General features: G+C 45.0%; 1 protein-coding gene across 3 annotated transcripts in view; it reads right to left on the bottom strand.

Annotated features, from left to right (window-relative positions):
• The window catches only part of NFIB (nuclear factor I B), a 561260-nt gene that overhangs the window by 282972 nt on the left and 253993 nt on the right, over window positions 1–24295 (bottom strand). Inside the window, exon 1 of one of the 3 annotated variants that reach the window (XM_068234891.1) lies at window positions 6672–7164. The exons of the other annotated variants lie outside the window; for them this stretch is intronic. Within the exon in view, the coding sequence (XP_068090992.1) occupies window positions 6672–6689 (18 nt within the window). The 5' untranslated portion in view covers window positions 6690–7164. Of the gene's footprint in view, window positions 1–6671; window positions 7165–24295 lie in introns of those variants that run through there. 3 annotated transcript variants of the gene reach the window in all.

Here is a 24295-nt window from a genome sequence, read left to right as displayed (position 1 = left end):
GCATTTGAGCCACTATGGGGAAAAGCAAGCTGTACTCTGAACGATAGCCACTTGGCTGGCTTGGGACAGTGCTGCATGTGCTCTCGGGCCAGATCCAAGTTCAGCCCTTCACCATTACAAACAGCAGTTTCCACTCTCTCCACTCTACTAGTTTTGTTGCTCTCGCAACTCCTCTGGAGCTCCTCAGGAGTCACTGTCCCTGACCAGCCAGGTGGTCATCACTCGGGGTACAGCCCGCTAAAACTAAAATGAGGCGGGGCAGCCTAGATGACCCCAAGGCACTGCTGACCCTTTCTAACAAAGGGTCTAGGAAAAGGGTGAGTGCCCCTTCTTACTGGGTGAGGTGGTGGCACCACACTCGGCCTAAAGGACTGCACCTTCTAAAGTTATCAATCAGTTCAAGTGTGCCATACAGGCCCTTTTACTCCAAAGCTGTGATATAGTGGACTCATGGACTTTCAGATCTTATTGTTTTATTTACATATTGTGGTATATTTATACAGAGGCGCACCATCATTGTTTATTTTAACACCCTATGTTTATTGAATGTCAGCGCAATACCAAGTGAAATTCTTTGTCTATGGAACATGTAGCATCCAAGATGTGATGACAGGATCTACTGTGGCGTTTACATGGACAACGCATTCCATTCACTTGAATAGAACAGTGGTTGATCACTTTTAAAAGTTGCTTTCATCGCCCACCGAAATTGCGGCATTTACCAGCCATCTGAGCCAGCCCTCAGTGTTCCAGCAAATCTAGAGTGAATATTTAAAAAATTGTTTGCCTTTCATGGGATATTAATATAGCCCTCCCCTGGGTCATACTACAATACAGTGGGGGTTAGAGAGATTAGTACATTAAAAGTTGTATGATTGTAGTTTCATGAAGGAGACTACAGTGAGAACTTAAATTTGTGCGTAACAACTGCAATCACACAGACAAAATTCAAAATTTCTCAGCAACCCTAAACTGTGATGTGATACTGTATGACATAAGTGAATTAGAAGGGGCAAGTCAGAGTCAGCAGACAATGTTTAACTAAATCCAGTCCTAGTTTGCAGAATCATTTTATGATATCCACACTGGAGATGTTGAAGATCTCTGGAGATGCCTTTGAAAATCAGGCCCACATTGTTCTTTTACAGTATATTTTCATTGTACTGACTTTGCAGAAAGCTAAGTACTTCTATAAGGCAATGTCCTTGTAACATACTGCTTTGTAAAACAGCTGGGCTGAGGAGATCAGTTCAGTGAAAGTCAGAGTTAATCTTGTGTGTTTTGGCGCCATTTCCCTGCCAGCTACTGTACATAAAAAAGTGCAGATCTTGTCTGTCCTGTCTCAAGTTCAATGGCAGCCTCCTCTCACTAGCTGCAGGAGAGGAAGGGGGAGGGGGAGACAAGCATGTTCAGTGCACTAATAATAATTCACATCACTCCACCTCAGAGCCGTGTGGCAAAGTAGAGATGTCCCACCCCTCCAACCTGACACTACTGAGCTCACAGTCCCACATAGAGTCACACACATAGCTGGCTGCAGAGCATTCTATCCTCTTTCACACACATTGCTAACTGATCACCTACAGGTAATCTGGTAAGGAATATTCTACAACCTGTCTGCCTAGCTATAGATCAGTCTGTCTGTCTAGCTATAGATCTGTCTATAGATCTGAATATCTATCTGTGGATCTATCTGTCTGTCTATAGGTGGCCACTAACAATACAATATTTTCATCAAACATGATCATTTGATTGATTTGTAGTTTTGAACGTAATCGGAAAGGTAATTATTGATTGTTTGCAAAAAGCGGACTTTCTTCAAAATCCAACATTGCGACCGACAAAGTATTCTATTCCAATCGACCATAGAATTGTTTTACATAGATTTTCTCCACATATCGCTTGGTTTTCCATATAAGTCAATTGTAAAAATATGATTGAATGATCACATCTGAGGAAAATATTATCCCGTTAATGGGCACCTTACGGTTCTTTATAGCTGGACATACAAGACTAGAGAACATTTATATTGCGCTTTTCTCCTGGCGGACTCAAAGCGCACTGATAGATTGATACCTGATGTATCAAAATAATTGATTCTGCTCTGATCAGAATTGATTCAGAAAGATATTGATTCCTACACCATGCAGCACATCAATTTTCAATGGGTTCCAAAAGAGAATCTAATTAAAATGTATTGAATTGAGACGTTGCTCTGTTGGATACAGTTCGATGCTATGGGCCCTCAATCTACTGCTGCTCCTACCCAATCCCTGACAGACATAAATTATTTTGTCCTGCCCAATCAATACTTTTTATCAAAATGTAATCAATCGGACAGTTTAGGGAAATCGATTCTCAGCAGAGCAAAACTGCCTGGAATCAAACTGTGTGGATCTGTCTGTCTGTCTGTAGACCTGTATGTCTTTCTATGTATGCAGACATGAATGCATCTCTGCTTTGGCCTGGTAAAGATTTAACTATTAGCTAGCATGATTTCAGCAATAACTGTGTATCTAGGTTGGCATTAACACACTGATCACCTCATTGCCAAGGAAGACCACACGCATTACAAACTGAACATTCCATATTTATATAATTTGATCATTTTATCAAACTGACTTCATGTCCACTTTTTTCATTATAAATGGCTCTCTTTAATAAAGCGCGGGAGAGGACGGCTGCTGGGGACTTGGGGAAGCCTCAGGTAAGTGAAACAATGTGTTTATTTTAGATCTACAGTTCCGCTTTAAGGGCAAAATGAGATGCCTTATGGCCCGTACTCACGGGCTGCAGAAGTGGCCTGTCGCCAGCACACGTGAGCGTGTGGGCGACAGGCCGGCGACAGCTCCTCGCCAGGTTCCCTCCGCGTACACACGCGGAAGAGGGACCAGCGGCGAGACGGAAGCTGTCGCCGACGTTCCCCCTCCCCCTGCCGGAAGCTCCATATACCACAATGGAGGTTGCTGTCGCTAGTCCGCGTACTCACGCGGACTAGCGACAGTTGCGGGGGAGGTGCGGCGGCGACTGTCGCCATGCGATTGAAACTTTCAATCGCATGGCGACATGAGCGACGGGCGACAGTTCGGGGTGCGCGTGCGTGCGACGGCCCATACTCACGGGCGACCTGTCGCCGCAACACACGCGCGCCGCGTGTTAATAATAATAATAATAATAATAATCTGAACATTTGTATAGCGCTTTTCTCCTGTCGGACTCAAAGCGCTCAAGAGCTGCAGCCACTGGGACGCGCTCAAGAGGCCACCCTGCAGTGTTAGGGAGTCTTGCCTTGAACTCCTTACTGAATAGATACTTGACCTAGCCAGGATTTGAACCCTGGTCTCCCATGTCAAAGGCAGAGCCCTTAACCAGTACACTATCCAGCCACCGTGTTGAGGCGACAAAAGTCCCTCGTGAGTATGGGCCATTAGAAGCCCTTGGACAGTCCCTCTAAACATATTTGACAAGGGCTTGTTGAAAATGTTTTATGAGACCAGGCTCCCACCCTGTTGGAGTGCATCCAGACTGGACACATACATGTCAGGCCAGCGCATGCCCAGTAGACTAAGCCGCTTATGCATGGCTTTTTTACTCCATGCTCGAGCGCTTCATTCTACTTGGTAAAGCATGGACTGAACTCGTACACAAACGGAAGTGTGGATATGCCAAGAAAAGGGTCCTGTGGAGGAACAGTGGGCTCAAAGTGGTTCTGAGGAGCCTCTGGATCATCCACTACTAATGCTGGATACACACGGTGCGTTCTCGATTTTCCCATCGATTCCCGTTGATTCGTTTATTTCCAACATGTCCGATTTGGATTTCGATGGATCGTTAGGTCAATTCGCATGCAAAGTATGCCGAATCGACCTAGCGATCCATCGAAATCCAAATCGGACATGTTGGAAATAAATGAATCGACGGGAAAATCGAGTGCGAGAACGCACCGTGTGTATCCAGCGTTAGCTAAGTATCCACATTTTATTCCCTCCTGGCCACAGGTTTGCTTTAATCCCATGTACACTTTAATCTACAGATGAAAGAATGTATCATAATGGAAGGAAACTTTACAATCACAAAGGCCTCTTTTACACTATATGCTGAAAATCTGATGAATGCACACTTTCTACTTTTTACTTTGAAAATCAGTTGTCCTTTTGGCTATAACTGAGAGCAACTGATATAGTGTGAAAGGGGCAAGGGTCCTGTTGAGTAATTGATTATTAGTTTTTCAAATGTAATTAGTCCTGAGCAAAGTTCTGCTTCTGCCCATAGTTATTTCAGCTCCTGAAGAGGAACCAAATTTACTCAAAATGGATATTAAGGGCCCATTCACACTTGTGCGTTTTCAGTGCGATTTCAGCTTTGCTGAAAATCGCTAGCGATTTGAAAAACGTGTTCACAATGAAAGTGTATGGAAGTGTTCTCATTTAAGCGTTTAGCGATTTGCTGAAACGCAAACGCGTTGCATGCAGCGTTTTCTGAGCGATTCTGGAGCGATTAGCGTTTCAATAAATGTATTTGAATTGAACTAGAAATCGCAAAACGCTAATCGCTGCAAAAACGCTCTCTATACAGTGAAAAATCGCAAGGAAAAAACGCCAGGAAAACGCTCAGCGTTTTGCATTAGCGTTTAGCGATTTCTAGTGTGAATGGGCCCTTAAGCTTATTTTAGTGTTTAGTTGTCATCATTAAAATATTAAAATGATCACCATTGCCTAAAGATATCAGAGAGGTCACGGGTGTTTAGCCCAACCACATGCCACTGCACTGTGTCCTCAGTTTCCTGCATTATAACATTATCACGCTCATAAGCAGAAAACCCAGAGACAGGCCCCGAGTCCACAAAGCCCCTCAGACACAGAAGGCACTGTCCTCCTGAATGGGCAGCAAACCATAGCTTGTGTGGTAATTGTGCATGTTCCCTGTAGGTGTGCGGCATGCTCCATGGGTATAAAGAATGCACACTGAGCTCCCCTTTTCATGTACAAACCTTCAACATGGACGTAAAAACGCTTTAAACCTATATAAATCTGTGAAGAGAACAATTGGTTGGAATTCTATGCATTCTTGACCAGTGGTAATTTAATCACAGCGTTATTTCTGCTGGGTAATGTAAAAACATATAAACATGTGAGCATCCTAGAAAATAAAACATGCAGATCTGGGTATTTTAGCTATTTTGAAGCACAAAACAGAATGCTGACTGGGGCCCATTTCCATATATTCATGGCAGGATGTCCTTGAAATAAACTAATCCACACCAAAGTGGCTAATCATAAAAAGTTACACACTTGACTAAAATGAAAACATTGGTATATAACACCTGTGACTGACAGCACCACATCACTGTGTAATCTAAGGTGGATGCTTCATCACTCCAAAGATAATCTCAGCAAGAGGCATTGTCACCTACAGAATGCAGAACAGGTGTAGAGCAGAAGGGATCATGTTCACCAGCATTTTACAGGCAAGTCAAAATATCAAAACATAAGTCACCAGGCATACATAAACATTGCAAACAAGTATCAGTAACAATGGGAGCAAATCAGCAAGAGTTGCTGTCTGACACATGAGGTTGTAGAAGGGGCGACATGGCTATATGGGAAATTCACATACCTTAGAATATACACACAGGAAATAGCAGACATAAGTGCTCACATGGAAAACAGGAGATGTTAAGCTAAACTGTCTGTATTGCACAGTGTGTACAGTACTTAATGCATATTCTCTTACTTCTACACGTGCTACTTAAAAAATGAAACTGTTCATGAACGCTAATCAAGTTCAGATCATTCAGCACAACGTATAGAGCTGCAGTTGGAATGCAGCGTTATAGTAATGTTTAACTTCCATGAATTCTATGAGCCGTGGTATGTATTCCTATGACACGCTGGCTGCTTGAGCAGGTATTGCCCAGAGATAAAGAAGCCACACCTTCACAACTCCACCGCTAAATGCACAGTAAGCAGTGACATATAAATACAAATAACTTGGGGTTATGCAAGGATATGCTATATCACCATATCACTACTGTAGCACTTGCGGTGACATGAAGGAAAGAAAAAAAAGAATGTAACCCAGCAGCTTCTTACTAGAATAACAGCCTATCCAGGATATATATATATATATATATATATATATATATATATATATATATATATATATATATATATATATATATATATATATATATATATATATATATACATACACAGATATGTTATATCAGGCCCGATAGTGATTGGCACACTGCTCCCCTCTTGCAGCGTGTCTGCCAGGACTAGTAGGAAAGAGTTGCGGCAGGACCTGTGCCAAGTTCAGCACTCTTGGACGCAAGCTCCATCCACTGATTGCTGGCAGAGACGTGTGACCCACATCCAGATGCTGCCAAAAAAGCAGAAGACAAACAAGCGGCACTTCTAGCTCATCCCACAACAAGTCATGTCAGTGAAATCTACAGGAAGAAAGGTTAGTACAAGGATGGTAAGACATTCCCCCAGCCTCATACACTGTGCAAGCCATAGGCTTCCCCGGCCAGCACCACTACTGCTACTGCATGCCAATCCCCAATCTGCGCCCACAACACACAATATTTGTGTAACCACTCCGACCATGAAACTCAATTGGAAAAACGGCAAAATAACCACGTGTAAAATGTCCAAAACACATACCATTGCACTGTATTGCATTAAATTAAAGGGATCCTGTAATCTGTAACAAAGCACGGGCGCGGTGGCTTCACATTTCTTAGGTGACAGCTTATTGCTCTGGCTGGGACTGATTTTTTTCTGTTTTTTTTTACTGTTATTACTTAGTCTAATTCCCAGGAGTGAGTGGAAGTCTTATTTGGGTTGACGTGTTTGTTTCTGTTTGTTCATAGATCGCTTTTATATAAATACGTGTAAGAAATAAAAAGCAGAGCCCGGAAAAAAAAACCTCTCCTGGCAGAGGGCAGGGTGATGAAGTCAAAGTACAAGGCAGTAAAAGCCTGTGTGCCTGCTGTGCCTAGCTTTACTTGCAATCCTGCACTCCTGGAGGGTGGCTGCGCTGGGCTGACTTGAACGCCGTCCAGGAGAGGCTGATCCCGTTTTTTTGGAGCTGGGTTGGTCTCTGAGTGCTGTTGGCAGGGTTTTTCCTCTCTTTCCCCTGTGTGTCTCCCTGGCCCCCCTGTCAGTCTGGCTCTGCTTTGCACATCAGGCAGCTCATAGCAGACCGGGTTCTGCACTTGGACGAGTTCCACCTCTTGCTGATTGGACAGGAAGGCGGCGGCTCCCTATTCACCCTTCCCACCTTCTCTTCTCCTCCCTATTCAGTCAGCTCCCCCTTCCAAACTCCAGCTGTCACAGCCCTCCCACCTTATCCTACAACTCCCCCTCCATCCTTCCTACTCAGCCTCCTTCTGCAGTCACGCCCCTCCTGTAAATATTGCATTCCTGCTCTCTCTCTCTCGATTGAAATCATTTCCTCTTTCTTTCTTTCTTTCTTTCTTTCTTTCTTTCTTTCTTTCTTTCTTTCTTTCTTTCTTTCTTTCTTTCTTTCTTTCTTTCTTTCTTTCTACTTTGTTTTCTCAGTTTGTAAGTGCATTATAAAAGTAAAAAGTATAGTTGAAGATTTATAGAAAAAAAAACGTATAAAAGTACATTAGAGACATCTCGACTCCGCAGATTCTTTTTATTGGAGTGCTATGATCTGATCTGAGTCGCTGCTCGCGTTCTGTAATGCCCGCTGATTAGCAGAAGTGAGCATGCTTTTAACTTGTGTTGGGGAAGATTTTAATTAGTTGTGTATTTGCTGTGATAACACCATTCAGCAGACTTCTCTCCCTGCAGAGTCATTTATCCCTGCCCCTGGTTTAACTTTCTCTGGCTGAGCTTCCCCCGACTGCACCCCTTCAGTTTCTCATTCCCCAAACTTGGGTAGCTTAGCTCTTGGCTTCCTCCTTGTGGCTACGAGGAATAAGGAGGGGGACATAGTGATAGTGTGAAATAGCCTGCCCGGAGGGAAGGAGGGGGGAGAGAAAGCGAAGCTGTTCTCCATATTTATGAGCAGACAGCCAATAGACAAGAGAAGTGTACAGCAAGAAGTCTGGTCTGCTGAGAGACCCAGACAGGTCAAAGGACCCTGAAATCAGCACATGATGCCAATAGAATCAATCCCTTTTTTCTTGTAGAATGTGTCTGGCACATCAGTGTCTGCAGCTCAGAATGTGCAGCCCACTTTTTACAGGGAATAGTCGGGTGCTACAAGCAATCTCTCTCACACTGTGACTTTCTTCATGCAGCCGCTGCACTGAATTGTCTATACAGACGCTTTATATTTCTATGACACTATTAAATGTAGTATAAATATATATTTGTCACATTCTTTCATTACAGGGTAATATTTAATGAAGTATATATATTGCCTGCATTTTTTATGGTTTCTTACTTGGGAGCATTATTCTGGTAAATATTAAAATAAAATGAACCTGAACTTGTGTTGTTGTTATTATTATTATTATTTATTTACAGTGCTGCCCATAATTATTCATACCTCTGGCAAATTTTGACTTAAAGAAGTTGTCAGGCATATTTTAATAAAATAAACGCTACTTACCGGGGGCTTCCTCCAGCCCCAAGCTCCCAGGACCTCCCTCGCCGCACCTCTGCCCGCAGCCGTTCGCCGGAGCTCCGTCCCGGTCCCCGGCGATGACGTCAGAGCGACCTGGAGGTCCCTTTGTACTGCGCCTGCGCGAGCGGCGCTGCCAATCACCGCCATGTGGGCCGGAGCGGCTTCCCAGTCCGCTCCGGCCCACGTGGCGGTGATTGACAGCGCCGATCGCACAGGCGCAGTACAGAGCGACCGCCAGGTCGCTCTGACGTCATCGCCGGGGACCGGGTCGGAGCTCCGGCGAACGGCTGCAGGCAGAGCTGCGGCGAGGGAGGTCCTGGGAGCTTGGGGCTGGAGGAAGCCCCCAGTAAGTAGCTATTATTTTATTAAAATATGCCTGACAACTCCTTTAAAGTTACTTTTATTCAACTAGCAATTCATTTTTTTACGGGAATTGACATAGGTGTCTCCCAAAAGATAATAAGACGATGCACAAGAGGAATTATTGTGGAAAAAAAAAACATTTCTCAGCTTTTATTTACATTTGAGCAAAAAGTGTCCAGTCCAAAATTATTCTTACCCTTCACAAACTGTCACAGTCTGTGGGAAAATCCAAAGTTCTATACCATTCCAAATAGTCCAAGCTGTTCTAAAGCATCCTAATTACCCTGATTAATTGGGAACAGCTGTGTTAATCAACTGAACAGGTGAAAAACAGCAGCTCTCTGCAGTTGGTTTGTGGACAGTCATGGCTACATCAAGCGGATCGCTCAAGTCCAGTCTTATCAGCTGAACGACAGACTGTACACACGCCCAAATTGACATCCAAACGACTGGTCGTTTGGACCTCCAAACAACGGGTCGTTTGCGAAAATCCGCGTGTGTAGGTACCTTAAGACAAAGGAGTTTAGTGAGGATCTGCGGCTACGAATTGTGGCTTCTCACAAGTCAAAGGGCTACAAGGCCATTTGGAAATGTTTTCAAGTTCCATTGGCTTCAGTGCAAAGTATTATTAAAAAATACAAGTTGCTCTGCACTGTGTAAAATCTCAGAGGACGTGGTCGGAAGCCAAAAGTGACACCTGTGCTGGCCAGGAGGATAGTGAGAGAGGTGAAAAAGAATCCAAGGATCACCACCAAGGCCATCCTAGTGAATCTGGGCACTGCTGGTGGCAATGTCTCAAGGCAGACAATCCAACGGACACTGCACACTGCTGGGTTCCACGGAGGCAGACCAAGGAGGACGCAACTTCTCCAGATAAGGCACACAAAAGCGTGCTTGGCCTTTGCAAATGCTCATCTTGACAAAGAAGAAGACTTCTGGTCTTCTGTGTTATGGTCATATGAAACAAAAATTGAATTGTTTGGTCACAATTATGTTTCCTTCATTTGGCATAAAAAAGGAGAAGCCTTCAACCAAAAGAACACTGTCAAACATGGTGGTGGGAACCTAATGCTTTGGGGTTGTTTTTCAGCCAATGGACCAGGGAACCTAATCACAGTAAACGGTACCATGAAAAAAGAGCAATACATGAGGATTCTCGACATCAGGTAGTCTGCAGAGAAACTTGGCCTTGGGCACCAATGGACATTTCAGCATGACAATGACCCAAAACACACAGCAGAAGTGGTGAAGAAATGGTTAGCAGACAACAATATTAATGATTTGGAGTGGCCCAGCCAGAGTCCTGACTTGAATCTAATTGAGAATCTGGAAGGAGCTAAAGATCAGGGTGATAGTAAGAAGACCCTCCAACCTAAAAGGTTTGGAGCTCATTGCTAAAGATGAATAAGCACAAATACCTGTGGAGACATGCAAAAAGCTGGTCTGCAATTATAGGTAGCGTTTGATTGCGGTAATAGCCAATAAAGGCTTTTCTATTGATTATTACTATTATTAATTTTGGACTGGACACTTTTTGCTCAAATGTAAATAAAAGCTGAGAAATGTTGTTTTTTTTCCACACAATAATGCCTTTTGTACATTGTCTTATTATCTTTTGGGAGACACCTATGTCATTTCCCATCAAAAAATTACTTGCTGGTTGAATAAAAGTAACTTTAAGTCAAAATTTGCCAGGGGTATGAATATTTATGGGCAGCACTGTATATAGTTCTGGCTTCTCCACAGTGCTTTACGAAATGTAAATGGTCACCTTATTAACCACATAACGACCGCCCCCAGCCGATGGGCGGCGGCAAAGTCTGGGCCCAAACGACCGCAATACGCCCATCGGCGGGGGCGGCTGCGGGAGTGGCTATGCGGCGATCGCGTCATTCGTGACGCGATCAGCCGCCGGGGACTGGCTCCGCCCCCCGTTCGCCGTAACCCGCCGGCCGTTCGGAAGCGCCGGCGGGTTACTGGCATCCGGATCGCCGCTGCAACAGTGTATAATAGGCTTTGTAATGTATACAAAGCCTATTATACTGGCTGCCTCCTGCCCTGGTGGTCCCAGTGTCCGAGGGACCACCAGGGCAGGCTGCAGCCACCCTAGTCTGCACCAAACACACTGATTTCCCCCCCCCCTGCCCCCTGATCGCCCACAGCACCCCTCAGACCCCCCCCTGCCCACCCCCCAGACCACTGTTTGCACCCAGTCACCCTCCTAATCACCCATCAATCACTCCCTGTCACTATCTGTCAACGCTATTTTTTTTTTAAGTCCCTAATCTGCCCCCTACTCCCTCCTGATCACCCCCCCACCCCTCAGATTCTCCCCAGACCCCCCCCAGACCCCCCCCCCCCCGTGTACTGTATGCATCTATCCCCCCTGATCACCTGTCAATCACCTGTCAATCACCTGTCAATCACCCGTCAATCACCCCCTGTCACTGCCACCCATCAATCAGCCCCTGATCTGCCCCTTGCGGGCAATCTGATCACCCCCCCACACCAATAGATCGCCCGCAGATCCGACATCAGATCACCTCCCAAATCCATTGTTTACATCTATTCTCTCCTCTAAACACCCACTAATTACCCATCAATCACCCCCTATCACCACCTGTCACTGTTACCCATCAGATTAGACCCTAATCTGCCCCTTGCGGGCACCCAATCACCTGCCCACACGCTCAGATTGCCCTCAGACCCCCCCCTTATCAATTCGCCCGTGCAATATTTACATCTGTTCTCCCCTGTAATAACCCACTGATTACCTGTCAATCACCCATCAATCACCCCCTGTCACTGCCACCCATCAATCACCCCCTGTCACTGCCACCCATCAATCAGCCCCTAACCTGCCCCTTGCGGGCAATCTGATCACCCACCCACACCAATAGATCGCCCGCAGATCCGACATCAGATCACCTCCCAAATCCATTGTTTACATCTATTCTCTCCTCTAAACACCCACTAATTACCCATCAATCACCCCCTATCACCACCTGTCACTGTTACCCATCAGATTAGACCCTAATCTGCCCCTTGCGGGCACCCAATCACCTGCCCACACGCTCAGATTGCCCTCAGACCCCCCCCTTATCAATTCGCCCGTGCAATATTTACATCTGTTCTCCCCTGTAATAACCCACTGATTACCTGTCAATCACCCATCAATCACCCCCTGTCACTGCCACCCATCAATCACCCCCTGTCACTGCCACCCATCAATCAGCCCCTAACCTGCCCCTTGCGGGCAATCTGATCACCCACCCACACCAATAGATCGCCCGCAGATCCGACATCAGATCACCTCCCAAATCCATTGTTTACATCTATTCTCTCCTCTAAACACCCACTAATTACCCATCAATCACCCCCTATCACCACCTGTCACTGTTACCCATCAGATTAGACCCTAATCTGCCCCTTGCGGGCACCCAATCACCCGCCCACACCTCAGAACGCCCTCAGACCCCAGCCCTGATCACCTCGCCAGTGCATTGCTTGCATCTATTTCCCCCCTCTAATCACACCTTGAGACACCCATCAATCACCTCCTGTCACCCCCTAGCACACCTACCCATCAGATCAGGCCCTAATTTGCCCCGTGTGGGCTCCTGATCACTCGGCCAAACCCTCAGATCCCCCTCAGACCCCCTTCCGATCACCTCCCCAGTGCATTGATTGCATCTATTTTCCCCTCTAACCGCCCCCTGAGACACCCATCAATCACCTCCTGTCACCCCCCTAGCACTCCTATCCATCAGATCAGGCCCAATACATCCTGTCATCTAAGAGGCCACCCTGCTTATGACCGATTCCACAAAATTTGCCCCCTCATAGACCACCTGTCATCAAAATTTGCAGATGCTTATACCCCTGAACAGTCATTTTGAGAAATTTGGTTTCCAGACTACTCACAGTTTTGGGCCCGTAAAATGCCAGGGCAGTATAGGAACCCCACAAGTGACCCCATTTTAGAAAGAAGACACCCCAAGGTATTCTGTTAGGTGTATGATGAGTTCATAGAATATTTTATTTTTTGTCAAAAGTTAGCGGAAATTGGATTGTTATTGTTTTTTTCACAAAGTGTCATTTTTCACTAACTTGTGAGAAAAAATAAAATCTTCTATGAACTCACCATACCCCTAACGGAATACCTTGGGGTGTCTTCTTTCTAAAATGGGGTCACTTGTGGGGTTCCTATACTGCCCTGGCATTTTAGGGGCCCTAAACCGTGAGGAGTAGTCTAGAAAACAAATGCCTCAAAATGACCTGTGAATAGGACGTTGGGCCCCTTAGCGCACCTAGGCTGCAAAAAAGTGTCACACATGTGGTATCGCCATACTCAGGAGAAGTAGTATAATGTGTTTTGTGGTGTATTTTTACACATACCCATGCTGGGTGGGAGAAATCTCTCTGTAAATGGACAATTGTGTGTAAAAAAAAATCAAAAATGTGTCATTTACAGAGATATTTCTCCCACCCAGCATGGTTATATGTAAAAATACACCACAAAACACATTATACTACTTCTTCTGAGTACGGCGATACCACATGTGTGACACTTTTTTGCAGCCTAACTGTGCTAAGGGGCCCAAAGTCCAATGAGTACCTTTAGGATTTCACAGGTCATTTTGAGACATTTGGGTTCAAGACTACTCCTCACGGTTTAGGGCCCCTAAAATGCCAGGGCAGTATAGGAACCCCACAAGTGACCCCATTTTAGAAAGAAGACACCCCAAGGTATTCTTTTAGGTGTATGATGAGTTCATAGAAGATTTTATTTTTTGTCACAAGTTAGCGGAAATTGATATGTATTGTTTTTTTTTTCACAAAGTGTCATTTTCCGCTAACTTGTGACAAAAAAAAAATCTTCTATGAACTCACCATACTCCTAACAGAATACCTTGGGGTGTCTTCTTTCTAAAATGGGGTCACTTGTGGGGTTCCTATACTGCCCTGGCATTTTAGGGGCCCTAAACCGTGAGGAGTAGTCTAGAATCCAAATGCCTCAAAATGACCTGTGAATAGGACGTTAGGCCCCTTAGCGCACCTAGGTTGCAAAAAAGTGTCACACATGTGGTATCGCCGTACTCAGAAGAAGTAGTATAATGTGTTTTGGGGTGTATTTTTATACATACCCATGCTGGGTGGGAGAAATCTCTCTGTAAATGGACAATTGTGTGTAAAAAAAATCAAATAATTGTCATTTACAGAGATATTTCTCCCACCCAGCATGGGTATGTGTAAAAATACACCCCAAAACACATTATACTACTTCTCCTGAGTACGGCGGTACCACATGTGTGGCACTTTTTTGCACCCTAAGTGCGCTAAGGGGCCCAAAGTCCAATGAGTACCTTTAGGATTTCACAGGTCATTTTGCCACATTTGGTTTCAAGACTACTCCTCACGGTTTAGGGCCCCTAAAATGCCAGGGCAGTATAGGAACCCCACAAATGACTCCATTTTAGAAAGAAGACACCCCAAGGTATTCCGTTAGGAGAATGGCGAGTTCATAGAAGATTTTATTTTTTGTCACAAGTTAGCGGAAAATGACACTTTGTGAAAAAAAACAATTACAATCAATTTCCGCTAACTTGTGACAAAAAAAAAAAATCTTCTATGAACTCACCATACATCTAACGGAATACCTTGGGGTGTCTTCTTTCTAAAATGGGGTAATTTGTGGGGTTCCTATACTGTCCTGGCATTTTAGGGGCCCTAAACCGTGAGGAGTAGTCTTGAAACGAAATTTCTCAAAATGACCTGTGAAATCCTAAAGGTACTCATTGGACTTTGGGCCCCTTAGCGCAGTTAGGGTGCAAAAAAGTGCCACACATGTGGTATCGCCGTACTCAGGAGAAGTAGTATAATGTGTTTTGGGGTGTATTTTTCCACATACCCATGCTGAGTGGGAGAAATATCTCTATAAATAGACAATTGTGTGTAAAAAAAATAAAAAAATTGTCATTTACGGAGATATTTCTCCCACCCAGCATGTGTATGTGTAAAAATACACCCCAAAACACATTATACTACTTTTCCTGAGTACGGCAATACCACATGTGTGGCACTTTTTTGCGGCCTAACTGCGCTAAGGGGCCCAAAGTCCAATGAGCATCTTTAGGCTTTACAGGGGTGCTTACAATTAGGCACCCCCCAAATGCCAGGACAGTAAACACACCCCACAAATGACCCCATTCTGGAAAGTAGACACTTCAAGGTATTCAGAGAGGAGCATAGTGAGTCCGTGGCAGATTTCATTTTTTTTTGTCGCAAGTTAGAAGAAATGGAAACTTTTTTTTTTTTTTTTTTTTGTCACAAACTGTCATTTTCCGCTAACTTGTGACAAAAAATAAAATCTTCTATGAACTCACCATGCCTCTCACTGAATACTTTGGGATGTCTTCTTTCCAAAATGGGGTCATTTGGGGGGTATTTGTACTATCCTGGAATTTTAGCCCCTCATGAAACATGACAGGTGCGCAGAAAAGTCAGAGATGCTTGAAAATGGGAAAATTCACTTTTGGCACCATAGTTTGTAAACGCTATAACTTTTACCCAATCCAATAAATATACACTGAATGTTTTTTTTTTTATCAAAGACATGTAGCAGAATAACTTTCGCGCTCAAATGTATAGGAAATTTTACTTTATTTGAAAAATGTCAGCACAGAAAGTTAAAAAAGTCATTTTTTTGACAAAATTCATGTCTTTTTTGATGAATATAATAAAAAGTAAAACTCGCAGCAGCAATCAAATAGCATCAAAAGAAAGCTGTATTAGTGACAAGAAAAGGAGGTAAAATTCATTTAGGTGGTAGGTTTTATGACCGAGCAATAAACCGTGAAAGCTGCAGTGGTCTGAATGGAGAAAAAGGCTCTGGTCCTTAAGGGGCGAAAAGACTGTGGTCCCGAAGTGGTTAACTGTCCCTCAGAGGGGCTTGTAATCTAATGGAGTATGGAATGATTCCCGGTGGTTGTGAATCCAACCGCCAAGGTTTTGAAATCATAGAGACCAGGAGTATCATTATATGAAGCTGATGAGTAGAGTAGTAAAATATACTCACAAGGGTGGGTAGCACTCCTGCAACCACCAACAAAGCCTACAGGAAATTAACCGTTCCCATTCGGTATCCCTGATCTGCTCGGCAGGTGCTGGACAGTCACTCTCCTTACGTATTTGGACACGTGGTGTACAACATACTACGCCAAGGGGTTGGGCTATAGCTAAGAAAATGTGAAGGAGGAACCCAGAGTATATCTTGACTTTAAATCATAGGATATAGAAGTGATTAAATCTTACTTCCATCAATGAACAAACCACATTGGTAGAAATAATTTTAATGATGCAAAACAAAGACCACGCGTTGCATGGGTACTGGGCAGCTTCTCAGGTTCAATAAAAAGTGCCTAAGTCAGCAGCAGTCGTGAGTGTGGGCACCTCTTTTTAGACCAGTATTCGTGAAACGCGTTGTCCTTGTTGTGCATCATTAAAATTATTTCTACCTATGTAGTTTGTTCATTGATTGCGGTAATATTTAATTACTTTTTATAGCCTATGATTGAAAGTCAAGATATATTCTGGGCACCTCCTATACCTTTACTTAGCTATAATCTAATGCCTACCATTGTCATTCATCGTTTTATATTCCTATTGCAGTATAGGGCCATTTTCTGGCCCTATACTGCAGAGTAAACCGAAATACCCAGAGGAAACCCACTCGATCACAGGGAGAATATATGAACTCTATGCGGATAGCACCCTGGCCCAGATGTGAACCAGTGACTATTGGAATTAAACCACAGACTGCCTTAGCTGAGTGTTTACAGATGTACCCCAAAGTCACTTTAAAGGGGTTCTGTAGCGCATTATAAAAACAAAAACTGTCACTTACCTAGGGCTTCTACTGGCCCCTTGCAGACATCTTGTCCCACGCCGGTTCTCAAGCATCCTCCGGTCTCCGTGCTGCGGGCCACATCCAATTATTTGTCTAACTAGACTAGGGATGGTCGGAAATGCCAATTTCCAATTCCGCAGTAAATCCGCATTCCGCCATTGCCAATTACCGATTCCGATTTCCGGTACCTATTTCCGCATTCCAATGCGGAATCTCCGCCGGAAATCGCGGAAATTCCGCCTGATTTTAACATCGATTTTATCAAAAACTATTAGGTCTTTTTGAAAAAAATTTTTGCATCTTGTTCAGAAGATTCTGTTTAATAAAACCTGAAAATTTGGTGTTTCTAGGACTTACGGGGGCTTTGCTATTAACCGCTAAAGTCGGTGGATTTTTACTGTAATTTAAAATGCAGAAAATAGGCAGATGCAGATTTTCTGCATTTTACATTACAGTAAAAATCCACCAAATTTAGCGGTTAATAGCAAAGCCCCCGTAAGTCCTAGAAAGACCAAATGTTCAGGGTATATTAAACCGAATCTTGTGAACATGATGCATAAAAAAAGTTTTCAAAAAGATCGGAAATCCGCCTACCGCACTTGCATTACCGATTTCCGCATTCCGATGAAGAAATGCAATTTCCAATCGGAATTTCGGAAATTGCATTTCCGCAGAATCCGAATGAGCATCCCTAAACTAGACGAATGTCACTGCAGCAGCGCAGCCGTGGCCGGGCGTGTCCTTGCTCCCGCTCGCGTCTCCGGGAGCATCCTGTGCAGGCACAGTGACAATCGCCTAGTTAGACGAATAATTGGAAGTGACCCGCAGCGGGGAACAGAAGATTCTTGAGTGATGGTGCGGGACAGGATATCTGCAGGGGGGCTGGTAAAAGCCCCAGGTAAGTAACAGTTTTTGTTTTTATAATGGGTTACAGAATCCCTTTAAAGGGAGTCTGAAGCCAAACATTAAAAAAACCCAGATACCTAAGGAGGGGGAAAGCTCTGGTTCCTATAGAGCCTTTCCGTTCCTCTCCTTCTCCCGTCGTTCTTGCGCTGGCTCCCCGTTAGCAGTCTTCGAACTATGGGTCGGAGACTGCTCTCTGCCACTGCAGGTGGGCTTCAGAAGCACTCAGGCTCCAGAAGAAGGGCCACTCCATACTGCACACATGCGAGTGCCCTCTCTCACGCACTTGCGCGTGTGCAGTACAGAGCCGCCTGTCTTTGGGAGCACTGGGGCTCCCAAAGACTTCCAAAGCCTCCCGTGGCAGGAGATTTAAACACAGTAACCTGCTGGGGAATGAGGGGATGAGGAGAGGAACGGGAAGGCTCTGTAGGACCCAGAACCTTCCCTCTCCTTAGGAAAGTATCTTTTTTGTATTGTTTTTTTAATTTCTGGCTTCAAATTCACTTTAAGATCCAACATGCACTGTTCCCTGCCATACCTCATCTGCCAGAAGCAGCACCATTGTGCACCTGTAACGATTGTGGAACTTTCTCCGTGATCAGCGCACAACGCGTGCGCTGACACGGTGGAAACCCTCCACAAGCGTATATTTGAGGACACCCAGGCTAGGTGCTATGCACCCGCAGAGGGCAATTCCCTCCGGCAGATGGCGCTGTGGAGTGCAGGCGAACACAGTCGCTGCACAGCCACAGATGCCAGAATTGTACAGATCCAGGACAAGGTACGATCAGGCAGGGCTGGATAGCCCACAAGAAACAGAGCAAAGGGACAGAACCAATGTGTGTCCACCAAACTAGTCGCCACCCAGCGACAGTGAACACACAACGGCGGAAACGAAGTGGGAATGCAATCGCAAGAGGCACAGCAAATAATACAATGAGGAGATACGGAAAATAACAAATGCTAGCTAACCACGAACACCGCACTCATTCGCAACAGTGCACGCGGTTATGCGCGGTCTCCACGTGATAAGCACAATAGAGACAAGCATGCCTAACTAACCATTAACAGACAAACATGAAACAGAGGATGCGAGCGCCTGCCCAACGGCTACCTCACCGAGCCTCCAGGAAGCGTAGCAGACAAGACAGACACACGAAAACAGGGACAAGCGAGAGATAGGATCCACAGCACTAGCGAAAAGTGGCTAGCGTGATCCCAGGAGACAGAACAGAAGGATCCACAGCGCTAGCGAAAAGTGGCTAGCGCGATCCAAAGAGACAGATCAGAAGAGATAGCTGGTAGCAACCGCTGCACCAGCTATACTCCAAAAACAGAGATCAGAACCATTTCCTGTCGACCGCCGTTGGGACAGGACCTGCAGCCCACAGACTAGAGGAATGGACAAACAGCTGTCTGCCTGTGCAGCCAGCTGAGCGGATCATCACAGTACCCCCCCTCCTCTAGGGATGGATTCCAGACATCCCTCAAAACTGGTATCATCACAAAATTGTAACTGAAGACTCATGAAGGTCGGGACAGCCCGACAAGGCCCAATTCCAGAGTCAGTCCATCCGAAACCGACCTCATCGGAAGCAGAAGCCACCGAAACATGCCCATCAGCACTACAAGTCTCAGCATAACACCCATCAGGACTGTGGACACCAGAGAAGAAGCCATCGACACCCTCCAGACAATACCCACCACCTTCCAAGGAGCGTCCAAGAATACCAAACCTGCCGCAATACCTGTTCGAAGTGTCCCTTACAACACCAAAGCCATTGCTGATCGTATTCAGGGCACCAAGCAAAACCTTTCCCGGAATCTCCCAGAACGCCTTGAAGCTCCGCAGAGATCTCAAGAAGCCAGAACGCTCACCAGGCTCACATGGAGAACCACCAAGAACCCCTATGGAACCTATGATCATTCCAGACTCAAAATTAGCAGGACACCCATCAAGATCAGGACTTTCAGGGACCACTTCTGGGCATGCAAGCAGGCAGGCTATATCAGAACATGTCTCCACTGAGGAAGCATCTGAGTACGCTGGTAACCGAGGCACACTTGGGCTTTCTGGGTCACAGAGCACATATCGGGGTACACTAGTACAGGAGAAACCTCAGGACATGTCGGGGAACTGTCAACCTCAGAGTCCGACACGACAAGACCAAAACCAGTACCGGGCAGAAAATCATCACGAGTAAAGGTCACAGGTACTGGTCTTTCAAAAGAAGACTCGGGCTCAAATTCTGAATTTTCTGTAACTGTAATATCATCATTGACTACACATGAATGAAGCTCCACAAGAGCTGCAAAAGTAGTCAGCAAGGCAGCAATGCCTACTGAAGTGGGCAACACCTCAGAAGGACCTGGGGGGCAGGAGACATCTCCTACAAGTTCTGGACCCTTTGGGAGGAACTCCGAGATCTCCAGGACATCAGACAAGACTTCAGGAACACCATTTCCCAAGTTTTCTAAGAAGGATTCTGAACTATCCAGGTTACAGGGCAAAACTTGAACTTTATTTTGTGTGCAGGGCAGATGTCCCAGGGAAGGTTCCACCATAAACTGAGACTGAATTTTATCATCAGGACAGGGATACACAGGAATATCTAGTGAAACTAGCTCTGACTTTCTGAGTTTTGCCTCACTACAGGCAGATTCCTCCATAGCAGTCAAACCAGACTGCAATTCCAAAATAGCAGAGAAACAGGTAACAATGGTTGCAATACCTAGACGAGCCTCTAAGGTCACTGCAGGAGATTTTAAACAAGGTAATATTGACTCATCCAGAGTACTGGGTGGAGAGTCAATACTTTCTTCAGAATCAGACTCGCAAATGTCAATGCGAGTGGACATCATGCCTTCATTCATGGTACAGGGCAGGTTCAGAGAAAGCTTCTCTGGACAAGGCAAAGAAGCTTCAGCATCAGATTCGCAAAACCGAAGCGCTGTCTCACTCTTAGATTCGGCTAACAATGTCGAATCCGAGGATCCCAAGGGTCCCATGTAATTGTTGCGCAGGGCCCCCCGAGCCTAGAATCGGCCCTGGAAACTATGATGGGAAGGTGCTGTAATGATCTGCTCAGCTGGCTGCACAGGCAGGGCTGGATAGCCCACAAGAAACAGAGCAAAGGGACAGAACCAATGTGTGTCCACCAAACTAGTCGCCACCCAGCGACGGTGAACACACAACTGCGGAAACGAAGTGGGAATGCAATCGCAAGAATGGCGATTGCCGACAGAGACACAAGACTGAGCAAAACAGGGCACGAGGGTAGCAAAGGCACAGCAAATAATACAATGAGGAGATACGGAAAATAACAAACGCTAGCTAACCGCGAACACCGCACTCATTCGCAGCAGTGCACGCGGTTATGCGCGGTCTCCACGTGATAAGCACAATAGAGACTAGCACGCCTAACTAACCATTAACAGACAAACATGAAACAGAGGACGCGAGCGCCTGCCCAACGGCTACCTCACCGAGCCTCAAGCAAGCGTAGCAGACAAGACAGACACACGAAAACAGGGACAAGCGAGAGATAGGATCCACAGCACTAGCGAAAAGTGGCTAGCGCGATCCAAAGAGACAGATCAGAAGAGATAGCTGGTAGCAACCGCTGCACCAGCTATACTCCAAAAACAGAGATCAGAACCAATTCCTGTCGACCGCCGTTGGGACAGGACAATGGCAACAGAACAAACAAACAGATAATACAACCTGACTGGGCTAGAAGGGGAGCCTAAAGCAACCCCCAGGAATTAACTATACTAGATAGCAATGGCTGACACTCCAGCAGTGTCCATCAGGAACAGACCATGGAAGGGAAATGACCAGCAAAGCCTTCTGGGAAACATAAAGCTCTTATAGTGCCAGTCATCAAAGAAGGCAGGTAGGGGATTTGCATAACGAATTTATGCAAATTCCCCAGCAAGAGAACAGACCAGAAACTTGCAATGGAAAGACAGGTCTCTGTTCCAGAGACCTGCAGCCCACAGACTAGAGGAATGGACAAACAGCTGTCTGCCTGTGCAGCCAGCTGAGCAGATCATTACAGCACCTTCCCATCATAGTTTCCAGGGCCGATTCTAGGCTCGGGGGGCTCTGCGCAACAATTACATGGGACCCTTGGGAATGGTACATGAGGCTGCCCAGTAAGCATGCTTCTTATTCGTTATTGTTGATGTAAGTTCAGGGTTACTTTAAGGAGAAGTGCTGTAAAGTTTTTCTTGGCAAAAAGCTCTCAGGTGACCTATGATTAATAATCCAAAAATCTAGCCTAACTAATTTTTCTCCTCAGGACTTTAAGAGCTTGCACACGTGTTTGATGTTACATAGCTATCTACACTAAACTTGGCTTAGCCCTGCCCTGCTACAAAACTGCTCTGCTGACATCTTTGGAGCCTATGGGCACAGAAGTTCTGACACCCTAAACTGCCCCATCCAGCAGACTCGCAAATAATCTAGACCGACGCAAATGTGGGTTAGCCCACCAAACTGCACCACATGTGTGCTGGCTGCCACCGTATTTTGACTGCCCATGCAGCCTGACCACCTAGCTCTCTGTTCTCCCTCAGTGGTACCAGCTGAGAGAGAGCTGGATGACACTGCCTATCCAGCTCTCTATGCTTCCTGGATGGTGATGTCACTGTGGCTCCAAAATGCTGAGTGTGGGTTCATAACAGCTACCTATGAGCAGACTTGCACCCCTAGGCTCTTAACTAATGTGCCTAGTGCTAAATCTGGCCCTGCTACTAACACTAGCAGGCCTGCTTATAAATGGCCATTAAAAATACAAAGTGTCACTTCATATTTTTAACAATAAAAATTGTTTCCATCCTACTGGTAAAGCTGCAATGAAACACATCATTAGTGCACTTTCACAACTTCCTGCAAGAATAGTGTAGACAGTGCCTCTGCCTGTTTACGTGCCACAGATGAGTTTGTAATTGTATGCTAATACAAGCTCCTTCCACTCAGGGTGCTGAGCCTCAGTCCGCCTCCTAAATGAAATTTGCAACCATTATATTTTGAAAGGGGATAGAATAAAAAAAGGTATTGCACATTCGTACATACTTACCTCTGCTGTGGAAAGCTTCTGGATTGTCCAGAGGCTTCCCACGTTTCCCTGAAGCCTGCCAATCCAGCGTAGGGATCCTATTTACCTACATGACTCACACATCTTGGATAGGTTTCTTCTGGCTGTGAATGAGCGCATCCGTACTGGGAGGAGAAAATATTTGCAGAAGAGGAATGTGATGCAGTAGCGTGATGTCATTATATAAACAACTTGTTACTGTTTTGAGGGGTGATTTTTTTGCAGGGTAAGGAAGAATTTGATGGAATGGACAAAGATACTATTCACTATTCTGCTGGATCTAGCATTATGAAGGTGGATGGTAAGATCCAAGCTAAAACATTTTTAAGGACATTGATAGAAATGGGTGTGTTCCCATTACCAGCTGCCACCATCCTGGCTGGATTGGGTATGTCTCAAAAATCTACAGAGAATCAGAAAGAATTGTCCAAGAATTGGAAGATTTTAGAGAAAAAATATTGTTACAAAATTTGTGGAGAAAGAAGGACTGATGTTTTTTTTTTTAATTGAAAAAATGATATCTCAAATTACAGTAGAGGAATTGTGATGGCTGCATACAGCATATGACTTACCTGTCTTCTTGAGGATTATATATGTAAGTCCCCTGATTCAGATGCATACATCGCAGAAAGCTTTCCTACCTGGAAACAGCAGATGCAACTGCGGGGACTGTATATAGAAAGCAATCATCAAATTGCTTGTTAGTTAGCTTGCCTTTCTTTTTTAACAAGCAAACTTATCTCACAATTCAGTTATGTTGTTTGGAAAGGCATATTTCAACACCAAAAATTAGAGAGAGCACTTTAACCTAGTGCAAGAAATCTCTGTTCAATTTCATCTGACTGAAACACAAAATTGAGTACACAGCACAAGGCAAGCACTTGTACTCCTAGGCTTTATTTTTATTTATTTGTTTTTACAATTGGCACCTAAATTTACCTTAAACAGACTAACAAAATTTTCAGCCTTAATTCCTCTATCCTATAAGTTCCTATACCTGTTCTAATGTGGTCTGTCTTACTGCAGCCTTTTCTAGTTGCACATTCTGTATTATCTCTGTTATATAATCTAATCTTCTTTCCTTTGTCAGCTTTGTCGGGCTCAGGCACTCAGGCAGGAATATGCTGCTCTGCTTGTGATAGGATATAAGTTATACACACCCTCTCCAAGCCCCCTTCAGGCTCTGTATGAGTCACAGACTGAGCTTCTCTCGGCCTATCACATGCTGGTTAGAAGCCATGTCTTTTGTTTGTAAACACTGCCTAAAACTGGCAATTACAAGCCAGGATTGCAGCAGAGAGTGGCGGAAACAGCACAGAGGGGCCCAGAAGAACATAATGAATAAAATGGTATGCTTTTTATTGTAAGAATTTTAGAGTACAGATTCTCTTTAACCTCTTCCAGACCA

The sequence above is a fragment of the Hyperolius riggenbachi genome, chromosome 1, assembly GCF_040937935.1.
Source record: "Hyperolius riggenbachi isolate aHypRig1 chromosome 1, aHypRig1.pri, whole genome shotgun sequence".
Taxonomy (NCBI): domain Eukaryota; kingdom Metazoa; phylum Chordata; class Amphibia; order Anura; family Hyperoliidae; genus Hyperolius; species Hyperolius riggenbachi.
The sequence above is the reverse complement of the archived record's forward strand: the minus strand, read 5'-3'. Positions and strand labels throughout refer to the sequence as shown.